General features: G+C 38.2%; 1 protein-coding gene across 1 annotated transcript in view; it reads left to right on the top strand.

Annotated features, from left to right (window-relative positions):
- Positions 1-15,000, top strand: part of eif3hb (eukaryotic translation initiation factor 3, subunit H, b) — a 97,056-nt gene that overhangs the window by 64,372 nt on the left and 17,684 nt on the right. The window contains exons 4-5 of the mRNA XM_077195750.1: positions 4,363-4,462; positions 7,446-7,595. Of these exons, the coding sequence (XP_077051865.1) occupies positions 4,363-4,462; positions 7,446-7,595 (250 nt within the window). The remainder of the gene's footprint in view (positions 1-4,362; positions 4,463-7,445; positions 7,596-15,000) is intronic.

Consider the following 15,000-nt stretch of genomic DNA (forward strand, 5'->3'; position numbering starts at 1 on the left):
ATCTTGAGATGTCTTTAGATTGCTGTTCTTGTGCAATTGTTAAGGACGTTTCAAGACCGTATAAAAATACAGACAATCATGTTTCCTCAATGTCTAAATGCATTTAATATCAAAACGAAGCCGCTCTATAAATCCTGTCTTTGTATAACAGACAGCGGGTAGAGCCGACTGCCAATCTTTTGCCCATCTTCTATATTAATGAAGCTTTTTTGTGACTCAAAATGTCAGGCTTCTGACAGCGGATTAATCCACTCTGACAGCTGTGTTCCCCTGGTAGATTCATTTTTCAAACTTTAAATCTTCAATTTTACGTTTCATACGTTTGTTTAACAGCCTTTATTGCTGTTAGTTTTTTTTGGTCTTGTTTCTGAAGCTTACATAAGCACCCTGTGTTCAACACTTGGTAACACTTTATTTCGATAGTCTACTTTAGACATTCTACTAACTATAAGTAACTTTGCAACCACATGTCAACTACCTGTCATTAGATTATTAGTCGACTGCATGCTTGATATCTGATAACTCTTTATTGTGTTGGTCCCCCAACAGATATTATACGACTGACTATAAGTAACTTTGCAACTGTAAGCCAATGAGGATCTTATGATCAGCGGGTGAAGGTCTCTCTGTGTTACTCTCTTTTCTCGCGGCAAATTATTTTTGATTAAATTCAATACATTTTCTCTTATGTATTAACTCGTTATTTCATCTGGCTCCATAAATGAAAAGGGTTTTAATGATATCAGTGTATCATTAAATGTGCAGCGATGTTTGACTATTCCTTTTAACTCTGATGAAAATAATGTCAAAGTCAGTTAGAATTATCAAATATAACAATTAAAGCTGCAGTAGGGAATTTTGAGAAAATGTTGACTTAGCTTGAAAATTTGAACAAGCACAACTTACAGGTCCAACCCCCTTGCTCTCTGCTGCACTACAGCCCTCCCTCCACAGCTCCTCCCCCACACCTCCTCCCTCCACAGCTCCTCCCTCCACAGCTCCTCCCCCACACCTCCCTCCACAGCTCCTCCCCCACACCTCCTCTCTCCACAGCTCCTCCCTCCACAGCTCCTCCCCCACACCTCCTCCCTCCACAGCTCCTCCCCCACACCTCCTCCCTCCACAGCTCCTCCCCCACACCTCCTCCCTCCACACCTCCTCCCTCCACAGCTCCTCCCTCCACAGCTCCTCCCTCCACAGCTCCTCCCCCACACCTCCTCCCTCCACAGCTCCTCCCCCACAGCTCCTCCCTCCACAGCTCCTCCCTCCACAGCTCCTCCCCCACACCTCCTCCCTCCACAGCTCCTCCCCCACACCTCCTCCCTCCACAGCTCCTCCCTCCACAGCTCCTCCCTCCACAGCTCCTCCCCCACACCTCCTCCCTCCACAGCTCCTCCCTCCACAGCTCCTCCCCCACACCTCCTCCCTCCACAGCTCCTCCCTCCACAGCTCCTCCCTCCATAGCTCCTCCCCCACACCTCCTCCCTCCACAACAGCTCCTCCCCCACAGCTCCTCCGCCACAGCTCCTCCCTCCACAGCTCCTCCCTCCACAGCTCCTCCCCCACAGCTCCTCCCCCACAGCTCCTCCCTCCACAGCTCCTCCCTCCACAGCTCCTCCCCCACAGCTCCTCCCTCCACAGCTCCTCATCCACAGCTCCTCCCTCCACAGCTCCTCATCCATAGCTCCTCCCCCACAGCTCCTCCCCCACAGCTCCTCCCTCCACAGCTCCTCATCCACAGCTCCTCCCTCCACAGCTCCTCCCCCACAGCTCCTCCCTCCACAGCTCCTCCCCCACAGCTCCTCCCCCACAGCTGCTCCCCCACAGCTCCTCCCCCACAGCTCCTCCCTCCACAGCTCCTCCCCCACAGCTCCTCCCCCACAGCTCCTCCCTCCACAGCTCCTCCCTCCACAGCTCCTCCCCCACAGCTCCTTCCCCACAGCTCCTCCCTCCACAGCTCCTCCCCCACAGCTCCTCCCTCCACAGCTCCTCCCCCACAGCTCCTCCCCCACAGCACCTCCCTCCACAGCTCCTCCCTCCATAGCTCCTCCCCCACAGCTCCTCCCCCACAGCTCCTCCCTCCACAGCTCCTCCCCCACACCTCCTCCCTCCACAGCTCCTCCCCCACAGCTCCTCCCCCACAGCTGCTCCCCCACAGCTCCTCCCCCACAGCTCCTCCCCCACAGCTCCTCCCTCCACAGCTCCTCCCCCACAGCTCCTCCCTTCACAGCTCCTCCCCCACAGCTCCTCCCCCACAGCTCCTCCCTCCACAGCTCCTCCCTCCACAGCTGCTCCCCCACAGCTCCTCCCTCCACAGCTCCTCCCTCCACAGCTCCTCCCCCACAGCTCCTCCCTCCACAGCTCCTCCCCCACAGCTCCTTCCCCACAGCTCCTCCCTCCACAGCTCCTCCCCCACAGCTCCTCCCCCACAGCTCCTCCCCCACAGCGGAGCCTGCCGTGAACGCGCAGGCTAGTAAGCAGGACCACCGATGACGGCGGATTATAAACAGTTATGGAACATTCACTAATAGGGACGAAACATCAACAATATGCTTTACATTGACTATGGCCTGCCCATACTTTGACTACAAACTTGGTCCTCAAATCATTATGTATTTTGCAATACATGTAGCTTTATAACGTTGCACTCTTTCTATAAGTTATATATAGCTAGTAAGATAACATTAAAGGATTAGTTCAGTTTAAAAAAAAACTTTTGCTGATAATTTACTCACCCCCATGTCATCCAAGATGTCCATGTCTTTCTTTCTTCAGTCGAAAAGAAATTAAGGTCTTTGATGAAAACATTCCAGGCTTTTTCTCCATATAATGGACTTCAATAGGACACAAACGTTTCAAGGACCAAATGACAGTTTCAGTGCAGCTTCAAAGGGCTTTAAACGATACCAGACGATGAATAAGGGTCTTATCTAGCGAAATGATCGGTCATTTCAAAAATAAATAAAAAACTTCAAGTTTTATAAGCACAAATGCTCGCCTTGCTCTGTTCTGTGATGCGCGTTCGTGACTCTCCTGTTCGAACTCGTTCATCCAAATGAACGAATCTTTTTTCGAGTCATTTGAATGAACGAAATGACTCGAAAAAAGATTTGTTCATTTGGATGAACGAGTTCGAACAGGAGAGTCACGAACGACGGTACGCGCTCGCGCTGTGCAAGAGAGGGGTGATCAGCGCGTACACGAGCGTGATTGACACTGCTAAGACATTCCTCCTGGCTCTGATTGGTTGTTTCTGACCGGGAGCGGTGTATTTCTGCAAATGGCATTAGGACCACAGGGAGGAGCCAGAGGAGCTTGATTTTTTTCACAGATAATCTGTCTCATATTCTACTGTCAGGACATAATGACAGTTTTAACAAATATTTGTTTACAAAAGTTACCTACTGCAGCTTTAATTATGTCTGGTAAATGTATCATTACAATTTCATAATCAATTTAAAGGTAATCAATGCAAAACATTAATGCTCCAGAACAAATACGTGAGACCACTCTCAACCTCCTTTTGCTGGATTCCATTATATAGCCAGAACCTCTTCACATGGTAACGAGTGTTAAACAATGGATATTTGCATTCGGAGGTTACACCTTTTGGTGGTACAAGACCATTTGGGGTTATGCTCAATTGCACTGCCGACTTCTTATTTACAGTACCAACTGTTTATATACCGGTATGCATGTACTTTAACTGAAATATGCAATTACTTTTCACTGCACTCTTACTCGGATAGCTTATGTCCATACTTTATTTGCACTACTTTAAATCTATATGTTATACTGCTCATCTTAGCCTAATTGTATTATAGTAATAGTCATCTCTATATATATTTAGTAAATATCCACGTCCTGCACTATACAGCCATTATATATTCTGCACTTGCTGCTAATGCACTTCTGGTTTGACCTAAACTGCATTTCGTTGCCTTGTACCTGTACTTGTGTAATGACAATAAAGTTGAATCAAATCAAATTTGTCTAGAGACCACATTCCTTTGTGTGTCTGTTATCCCTAAACTCTTAAAAACCTTATTACCTTTTGTGTTACTTATTTGGGAATGAGACATTTGTACCAGTCGCACTGAGACATTTGAATTGATATCAAACATGTATAAAACTGTCAAGTCAACTTATTCTCCTAACCCGAACCCTAACACCTAACCATAACCTATCAGTCGACTGACAGTCTGCTACAATCTACTAATACTCTATTGAGATTTACGTGCAAAGTTACTTATAGTTAGTAGAATGTCTAAAGTGGACTATCGAAATAAAGTGTAACCCAACACTTTAGTTCGTCTTCAGAGAAGTCATCCATGTTTAGTCTTTGGTTCTCTTTCTCTGTAGATCCTCTGAAGACGGCCCAGGGTTCTCTGTGTCTGAAAGCCTACAGGCTGACCCCCAAACTCATGGAGATCTGTAAAGAGAAGGACTTCTCAGCAGAGGGGTGAGCCTAAAACAAATCATAATAATAATAAAAAACTTTATTTTCTATAGCACCTTTAAAAGTAGCATCTCAAAGCGCTTCACAAGAATAGAAACATGATAGAACATACAATTATACAAACAATGCATTAATGACAGAAAAAAATAAAATGACAAATAAAAACATATTATGAAATGTTCGATTAATTATATGGCAATTACGAACAATTATGTTAAAGCTACCCTAAACAAATAAGTTTTAAGGGATGATTTAAAAACACTAAGCGATTCAGCTTGCCTAATCTCAGCTGGCAGGGAATTACAAAGTTAAGACATGGGAATGAAGTCAATGTAGGTGGACTAATATATCAAAAGTACAAATTTATTTTAAGAAAATCAACATATATTATATTATTTCCAAAATGTTTTATTTTATTATATTATTTTTTTAGTTTATTATATTATATTATGTTTTGTTTATTATATAATATAATTGTTTTATTTAATATTATATATTCTTAAAAATTTTATTTCTAAATGTATCAGATTATAATATATTACTTTAAATTATACTATGTTTATTATTAAAGTACATTTAAATTTTTTACATTTACTAAATGTATTTCTAAATGTGTTGTATAGTTTATCTTTTGTTAAAGATATATATTTATATAGATTTATTTATTGTATTGGGGTTGCCAAATTTCAAAATTGATTATTATATTATATAATATTTTATTTTATTATATAATTCTATTTTATATTTTTTTTATAATATATTATTCCTAAATTTCATTCTAAATGTGTTATAGTTTTTCTTTTATTTGTTATAAGATGTCATTCATATATATATATATATATATGGTATTATATTGTAGTGGACCCTGTAAATATAAATGTATTATATTATGTTATATGATATATTAGGTTGTATTATATTTTAATATTATATACTATTTATTAATTTATTAATATGTCATATAGCTTTTATTTTATTTGTTAAAGCTATTATATATTATTGCCGACAAAATCTAGAATAATTTCTATTGGGGGACGATGGATGGGCTGAGAGTCTGGATAAAGAGTCGAGTGGTCAGAAACGCTTGACACACACACACACACACACACACACACACACACACACACACACACACACACACACACACACACACAGACTCGCATTGCTTTGTTGACTTCATCCTCCTTTCAGAAAGTGCTTTTGAAATCAGTTGACTAATCAGCCTTGAGTGCTTGTCTGATGGAGCGATTAGTGATGGAGAAGAGTTGAAATCATCCACTCATTTAATTAGAGTGATCAGTTCACGTGGCGTCTCTTGCGCCCTCATTGCAGGAGTCCCGACCACAAGCAGATCCTAATGAGGGGGTTAAAGCACTGATTGGGAAAGAGTGCAAAATAAAGGGGCCAAGAGAAAACAAGTTAGCGATGCGATTTTTTGTCTTAATACCCAGAGAGCAACAAGACATTTTGTCTGTCGATTGGTTTCTCTTTATTTTGGGTTGCCCTGCCCACTTTTAAATCTCATTGGTCATCACAGCTTGAACTTGGTCCATTGTAATTATGTCCAATCGCACAGCCGTTTCACTTTCAATATGGACTGACAAAAGCACTGGAAACTTGACATATTGTGCGTAGTAAGGGTGTAGCTGAATACAAAAATTATGATTTTTATTCTTAAGTTTCGGTTCGTTTTTTGGTAGTGTAATCCTTTTTTGACATCAAACAGTCGTTTAATTAACAAACTATGTCTGTCTTTAAAAAACAGTCTACCTATATTGCTGCAACAGGCAGCGACGCACACTGCAGATTATATTATGGCCCCCAGAATATTTTGTTGTATGAATATCTGAACATGCAATATATAAAAAGAAAGAACAGAGACTCTAATTTTAAACAAAAACCTGTTTTAATCTTTGCATTCTTTTTTATCAGAACTTGAATGTGGATAAGTTTAATAAAAATCAACATTTTGAACAAAAGGCTGAGAAAATTGAGTTTTTTTAAAGACTAATGTGCATAAGCAATGCTTTTATCGCTTGTTTCTGCTCCTTTTTTGCCTGTGTTTTGATCCGGAGAGTCTGTACTCTTTCAGAAGATGCGTAATAGCGCCACCTACCGTAAAACAGTGAAAACTCGGAAAGCCGAAAATTCCGTCACTGGCGGGGAAAGAGTTGATTTAAAGCACGTTGCATGTTTGACAACTTTAATCCATAAACAGTAAAAAAAAAGATGGGCGACGCCCCTTCACTCTTCCATTGGTGAAAAGTGAAGCCGCCAAAGTCCTAATATGCGCTGACATCTTGCACTGATTTGGGAGCACACACACACACACACTCCCGCAGAAACGCAGAAACTCATTATGTCGATGTGAAACAAACAAACTCATTATGTCGATGTGAAACAAACAATTATGGACATGTGGAAATTAAAGTTGAAGCTCCAGTCTCCTCCCGAAAATCCCCCAAAAAGCCTCAGTGAATAGTTGTCAATCATGACGTCACAATCCCGTTTTTATAGGATCAAATAACTAACTTAGACCAAACTTATTTAAAAAAACGAACTCTGAAACGTACATCAGCGTGATAAAAACTACATAAAATGACTGAAAACATCTTTGGAAAAATTTATTTGAAGTGTAATTTGATTAAGTTTCCATCGCGTTCATTAGACTTCATGTAGAGGGCGGGGTTTATGAGCTATGAACTATAGATGTGTTTGCAACATAAAAGTATATCCATCCATATTGTCTATTCTAGAGGGGAAACTGAGTTTGAAATTACGTTCCACACGTGCAGCGGTTAAAAAAACACTTGCATCCCGAAACAAAAGACCCGCACTGAAGCTTTCTGAGTACGAATTCTTGTACCCTTACACACCTACTGTCTAGTTTGGTCACAGTGTTATCAAAAACGTGATGTCAAGACTCTGACCGGAGTCGCTTCCAGATTCTGATGCTTGTGAATGTGGATCTGTTTTCTGTGTCCAGGCTGAAGAAAGCTTGCGTGGGATTCGAGAAGATGTTCGAGGAGGTGCCGATTGTCATCAAGAACTCTCATCTCGTCAGCGTTCTTCTGTGGGAACTGGAGGACAAATCCACTGCAGCTGATAAACACGAGCTCCTCAACCTCTCCAGCAGGTCTGACACACACACACACACACACACACACACACACACACACACACACACACACACACACACACACACACACACACACACACACACACACACACACACACTGCAGCTGATAAATTTTAAATTTTAATTCATTTAGCTGACGCTTTTATCCAAAGCGACTTACAATTGCTATATATGTCAGAGATCGCACGCCTCTGGAGCAACTAGGGGTTAAGTGTCTTGCTCAGGGACACATCGGTGTCTCACAGTGGATTCGAAGCCCGGTCTCTCACACCAAAGGCATGTGTCTTATCCACTGCGCCATCACCACCCCATAATGATAAACACGATAATGATAAACGCGAGCTCCTCACTAGCTCGAGCTCCTCAACCTCTCCAGCAGGTCTGACACACACACACACACACACACACACACACACACACACACACACACACACACACACACACACACACACACACAAACTGCAGCTGATAAACATGAGCTCCTCAACCTGTCCAGCAGGTCTGACACACACACACACACACACACACACACACACACACACACACACACACACACACACACTGCTGCTGATAAACACGAGCTCCTCAACCTCTCCAGCAGGTCTGACACACACACACACACACACACACACACACACACACACATTACTATACTACCCAAGTATCAGTTCCTGCTGTGAATACACACACGTAAACGAGAGAATCCCTGATGAAGCTCGATCACACTCTCAGCATCTCCTCTGATGAACTTCTGCAGAGTCAGTGTCGTCCAGCGGATGCTCATGACTTCATCACAGACTGTCTAAAGAAAAGGCTTTTGTGAATCTGTGCAAGGCTTTTCCCTCTTGAACTTGAGGTGGACATTCAGCTGTGATAGTTCAGCCGCAGCTTTACTCCTGAATCTGACAGATCTCTCACCTTCATCTCACAGAGCAAATGTGGGGATGAATTTAAAGACACAATTTCCAGGCAGGGTTTTACTGTGCGCTGAATTCATCTCTTTTTATTAACCATCGCCACCACAACATCACGTCTGCAGCTCATCTCCGCCTTCAGCAATCACACATCAAAACATTTTTAGCAATATTCCTGTGTTTAAGAATAATCCATAGGTCTCAGTTTGTGTTTGTGAGGACTGTGATAGATTTCCGCAATAAAATAGAATTTCAGAGGTTTAATTTTACATATTTTTTGTGTGTATGTACATTACCGTTCTAATAATTTGGGGGTCAGTAAGATATTTAAAAACAAAAAAATCTTAATTTTCTATTCATTAAATAATCCTGAATCCTTTATAAAACAGCACAAGACTTTAAGAATAGGCCTCCTGTTTGTGCTGCGTGATTTAAAGAAAAGTGCGCTCTTTTGCTCACGCGATCAGCATGGTCATCTGGTGTTTTCTCCTAAATAAAAGCTCAAGGGTTTATTTCTTGCAAGTGAAGAAATTAGGACAAAAGTATTTTAATTTTCCTGTATTATAGTGTAATGTAGACTAAAATATACTTTTGAAATATTCATTTTCATTTATATAGTACATTTATAGGCTATATGGATTTTACTCATAGGAATAATTATATAAATCGTTATTAAATTATTATAATAATTGTTTGGCATCCTAAAACACCATTGATAATGTAATGTAGACTGAGACTCTCATAACTAAAAAGATGTTTGAGCCCTCTTTATTTTCATGGTACAAATCAATGCTTTTTCTTTGTTCAACGAGCAGTGCATGGGTTGAAGCTCTTAATTTTGATCTCTCAAAGAGCACGAGATTGATGCATTTAACCTTAAAATGTACAAAATGTTCTTGTGGGGGAGCATGCCCCCGAACCCCCCTAGAGGCACAGAGATCCACCCAACATTATTTTACAAATTCCTATGGGAAAGAACGACCATTTATGAACTTTACTCCAGCATAGTACAACAAGGTTCCTTTTAAGTCAGTAAAATGGTAAATGTCATATTAAAATGTCCTTGGACAAAATATACATTTGGCCAGCCTAAGTGGGGGCCTACAAGACATTGTGTCGAGGGGCCCCTGAACTCTTAATCCGGCCCTGCATTCTGTGTTCTGCATTGATTCTGTATGGATTTGAATGGTTTTTAGTAATGCTTTTTTGATTCTGTTGCATGGAAATAATTCATTCTTTTCTGTATAAAATAGTAAAATACAACATTGAGAAATAGATGTTAGCGCTTTGAAGAGGAGCCGGCTCACTTATGAATGATCGTTTTCTATAAATCATTGTGCTGGTCAATTTTCTTCCTCATTTCCGCTGTTTGTCATCAGTGATCTCGCAGATGAGACGATTCATCAGACGCTATCAATATTTCACACACTTTTATTATTTCATTTCTTTTCCACTCTCATTTTTTCTTCATTTGAATTCACTTGCCATGCGCAGCTTGTAAGATCTGTGGGGAAGTTTCCAATTATCGTTTTAATCTATTAATTATTTCTGGTGCAGCTATGGTTGAGATGATGCTTTTTGGGACAGAAACATTATTTTTTACCGCTGCTTTTTTGAATTGTCAAAGGTCCAAGAGGGGTTTGAAGGTCTCTCTCAGCTGACTAGAAAGGGAATTTTATCTTTTTAATTCGGCCTGCCAGATTTGGCTTTTCCAGATGAAAGGAGGAACCGCTGAGGACTAGAAAGAATACATTCATAATTACCTCCCCGTCTGAAACCACAGGTGCGTCACACAGATGACAAATAACATCAACATGCATGCTTTTTTAGCATTCAGGATGTTAGATTAAAATGTACAGTATAAGGGAAAGAGTGTATTTTTGATGCTACAACTTAATTTAATATAAAGAAAGAATATAAAGACCTAATTATTATTATGATTTTTTTTATTATTTTATTATTTTATTTTATTTTTAAAGAAGGGCTAGGTTCCATAAAAATACTGTGAAATGTTTATTTAAATACAAATAAATAAATATATATTTTTTATTACTATTTATTTATATATGTTTTTTATTTATTTAATTAAATTAGATTTTATTTTATTTGTTTTTATCAGTTTTTATTTGCATCAACATGCATGTTTTTTTTAGCATTCAGGGTGTTAGATTAAAATGAACAGTATAAGGGAAAGAGTGTATTTTTGATGCTACAACTTAATTTAATATAAAGAAAGAATATAAAGACCTAATTATTATTATGATTTTTTTTATTATTTTATTTTTAAAGAAGGGCTAGGTTCCATAAAAATACTGTGAAATGTTTATTTAAATACAAATAAATAAATAAATATATATATTTTTTATTACTATTTATTTATATATGTTTTTTATTTATTTAATTAAATTGAAATTTATTTTATTTGTTTTTATCAGTTTTTATTTGCATCAACATGCATGTTTTTTTAGCATTCAGGATGTTAGATTAAAATGAACAGTATAAGGGAAAGAGTGTATTTTTGATGCTACAACTTAATTTAATATAAAGAAAGAATATAAAGACCTAATTATTATTATGATTTTTTTTATTATTGTATTATTTTTATTTTATTTTTAAAGAAGGGCTAGGTTCCATAAAAATATTGTGAACTTTTTATTTAAATAAATAAATTATATATATATATATGTATTTTTTTTTTAATTTAATTTAATAAAATTTTATTTTATTTGTTTTTATCAGTTTTTATTTGCATCAACATGCATGTTTTTTTTTAGCATTCAGGGTGTTAGATTAAAATGTACAGTATAAAGGAAAGTGTATTTTTGATGCTACAACTTTATTTAATATAAAAAAAGAATATAAAGACCTAATTATTATTATGATTTTTTTAAATTATTGTATTATTATTTTTTTATTTTAAAGAAGGGATAGGTTCTATAAAAATAGTGTGAACTGTTTATTTGTTTTTGTTTAATTTAATTTAATTTAATTTAATTTAATTTAATTTAATTTAATTTAATTTGTTTTTATCAGTTTTTATTTGCAGCACATTTTCATGATTCTAACAGCCATAACTGTATCTTTTAATAATAAAATAATAATTTAGATTTTTACATGTTTACTGTATATCCTCAGATCTTTTTCCTTTCCTTTTATTCAGTAAACCAGATGAATTTCTTACGATTCTTTCTCTATTTTTTTTTTCTTTCCTTTTCTTTTAATCTCTCCTCTGTCTGTGGCTAGTCTCTCTCTCTCTCTGGACGTGATTTGCTCTTTCTCTTTAAACACCAAAATACCAGAAACACTCTCAGACAAGGCGGATTTATCTGTGGCTTTTCTGTTTCGTTATTTTTCCTGATTTTCTTTTTTGGTCTTTCTCTCCCTTCCTCCGGGTCGGGTTCTCCACATCTGTTTAAGTTATCTCTCTTTTCAGTCTGGCGTTACCATAGAAACCAAAGCAAACACTGAACCACTGCAGTCTCACTAACACAATACCTCTCTTTCTTCTCTCTCTCTCTCTCTCTCTCTCTCTCTCTCTCCAAACCAACCCTCCTCTTCTGGGGGGTGAAATCAAATTGCATTTTCTTTTTTAGCTAAATAAAAAAAGAATTATGAGTTTTACAGTGTTTTGGCGTAGACTTTAGGAGGGTGTGTGAGAATCTGTAAGTCTGAGCTCAACACTTTTATTATTTTCTTCTCTATACCTTTTCTCGTGTTCTTGGCACCCCGCTAGTGTGTGTTTGTGTGTGTAACAGGGGGAAGCCCAGATCTACATCAGTGTCTTTAGTTACCGCAGTGATCTAGACTGTAAATCTCTGTAACTCTCAGATATATATCTTTGCTGCTACACAAAGCTTGGGCTCTTGATCTGAAAATAAAATCAGCCCCCTTGGGTTGTGTCGAATCCATCATGGCTGTCAATGCAGTGCTGTTAGACTTCATCTGTGCTGAATGAGGCTCCCAAAACCACTAAACTCCATGATCCGCAATCCCAGAGTGCTTTGCTGGACTTCATTTACTCTCCTCAATGATCTGGACGCTTCATTTGAATCTGTTTGGCCTTCAGCCTCTCTTTAATTGTCCAGGAATGAGAGCGAGTTTCCTCCACATAAATCCAAGCAGTCGTGACTCCAGTAACGCTCTCGCTCTTGCAGAATAACAGTGTTTTTGTGTTCGTCCTAACCAGACATGATGCCATAAAACCGGGAGCGATAAAAGCCTTCTCTTTCTTTTATGCCTGTGTTGTTGTGCTAACCAGCTTATTTTGTTGGTCACTTGGTTTCTATTTAGCCGTGTGACTTGTTTTCTCCTGTCACACACAGCGAGAAATTCTGAGTATTATCCTAGTTGCATTTTTCCATGCATGCAAATACAATGAAAGGGGAATTATAGCTTCACAAAGGACACATTTTGCTGATCAAAAACCTCATTTTGAGCTTGATTTTGGTAAAATGTTAAAATGTCTGATCATACATATAAAGTTACAATATCAACTTTGACATCACAGTGCTTAATTATTTAATAAATACAGGGGTTTTCCATTTACAGAAAACAGCGGTTTTGGAGATATGAGGCGATGATATATGTGCTGTATTCAAAGTCTGAAGTATTTTATTTTATTGTGTTTTGTTTTGTTTCTTTTTATTTATTTTTGTTGTATTATATATTATTATTTTTTTAAATACATTTATTTATTTATATTTTATTTAGTTTTAATGAAATTACATTTATTTATTTTTTATTTTATTTATTTTAATTTTATTTATATTAATTTAACTCTGTTTTAATGTATTTTTATTTAATTTATTTTTAAATTAATTGAAATAATTATGCATGTGTCCAAGTGAACCTATATTTTTGTTGCGCCTTTGGTTGTGTGTGTTGTTTGGTGTGTGTGTGTGTGTGTGTGTGTGTGTGCGTGCGTGTGTTAGGGCTGGATGATTAATCGAAAAATAATCGAAACCGCGTGTGTAGTCACGTAACTCCGCCCCGTCCAGTCTGCGACATTGAAGCAACATGAGCCCCTTTCACACAGCGCTTTGATCCCGGGAAATTGCCAGAACAAACACCTTCTGTGTGAACGCAAACACGACCCGGGATTGATGCCAGGTTGGGGACATAGTAACATTGCCGTGTTCAGTCCCGGAACGCGCGCTGTGTGAACAAAAGCCGTAATCAATGCCGTGTCGTAATGATGGCGCTAAGCCGGGATCGTTCGCCAGCGTGAAACGGTTCGTAATGCGCTAGTTTATGATCGAATCAGAGAAAAAAAATACACAAGCGTGGTTTATCGAGAGAAATCGCAGCTCATAAGCAAACTATAGACGCCGCTGGGACATGTCACGTGTCTTTGCGGGTTGTGTGTGTGTGTGTGTGTGTGTGTGTGTGTGTGTGTGTGTGTGTGTGTGTGTGAACGCACTCTCTTGATTCCGGAAAATCACTGGCAGTGTGAATGAACCAAAGTCAAACGAACCCGGGTCAAATCCCGGGCCTCTTTATCCGTGTATTTTCCGGAATCTCTGTGTGAAAGGGAACTCAAACACTGAGTCGACTCAGCAACAGGAGCCGCTTGTACCAAAGAAACACGCGAAAACAGAGAGAGACTGACAAACGCCCAGCAACACGTGCCTCCACTCCACAAAGCAGGTTTCCATAACACAAGCATTTACAAATGCTACGCAATATGAAAAGGATTAGTTTTTTTTAGTTTTATACAAGTTATATTTTACTTTTAAGATGGCAATATTTACAATAATTTTATTTTGTTTACAAAAAGAACTATTTTCTACATTTTTAGGAAACTTTCTTTTTGCATTAAAACTTAATCACTTTTTTATAAGACGTTTTTATTTCAAGCATTGTATGCTTTGTTTGATTCAATTGTTTGAAATATTTAATAAGTAAGCATTAAAAGCTATCTGTGTGTTTCCTTATTTTAGAATCACAAATATAGGATTATGCATTCTTTCATTAAAAAAAATAACCGTGAACATAATTTACAGTATAAGCCTTGCCAGTGACACATGAGAAAGAATTTTTTTTGAATAATCGTTCAATAATCGTAATCGAGGTAACTTGTTCGATTAATCGCGATTATGATTTTAGCCAAAATCGTCCAGCCCTAGTGTGTGTGTGTGTGTGTGTGTGTGTGTGAGTGTGAGTGAGTGCGTGTGTGAGTGTGAATGTGAGTGAGTGCGTGTGTGTGACTTTATATCATGCAATTCTGACTTTATAACTCGCAATTGTGACTTAATATATAAAAAGTCGCAATTACCTTTTTTATTTTGTGGCGGAAACAAGCTTTTATAAAGATCGATTAGACTATTAAGTAACACAATTAAAATTACAATTGTCTGCGTGTTTTGTTTCTTTTTATTTATTTTTGTTTTATTATATATTATTATTTTTTAAATACGTTTATGTATTTATATTTCATTTAGTTTTAATTAAATTACATTTATTTTTCATTTTATTTATTTTAATTTAAT

The sequence above is a fragment of the Siphateles boraxobius genome, unplaced genomic scaffold (assembly GCF_051911475.1).
Source record: "Siphateles boraxobius isolate OS27281-9 unplaced genomic scaffold, OSU_SipBor_1 35, whole genome shotgun sequence".
Lineage (NCBI taxonomy): Eukaryota > Metazoa > Chordata > Actinopteri > Cypriniformes > Leuciscidae > Siphateles > Siphateles boraxobius.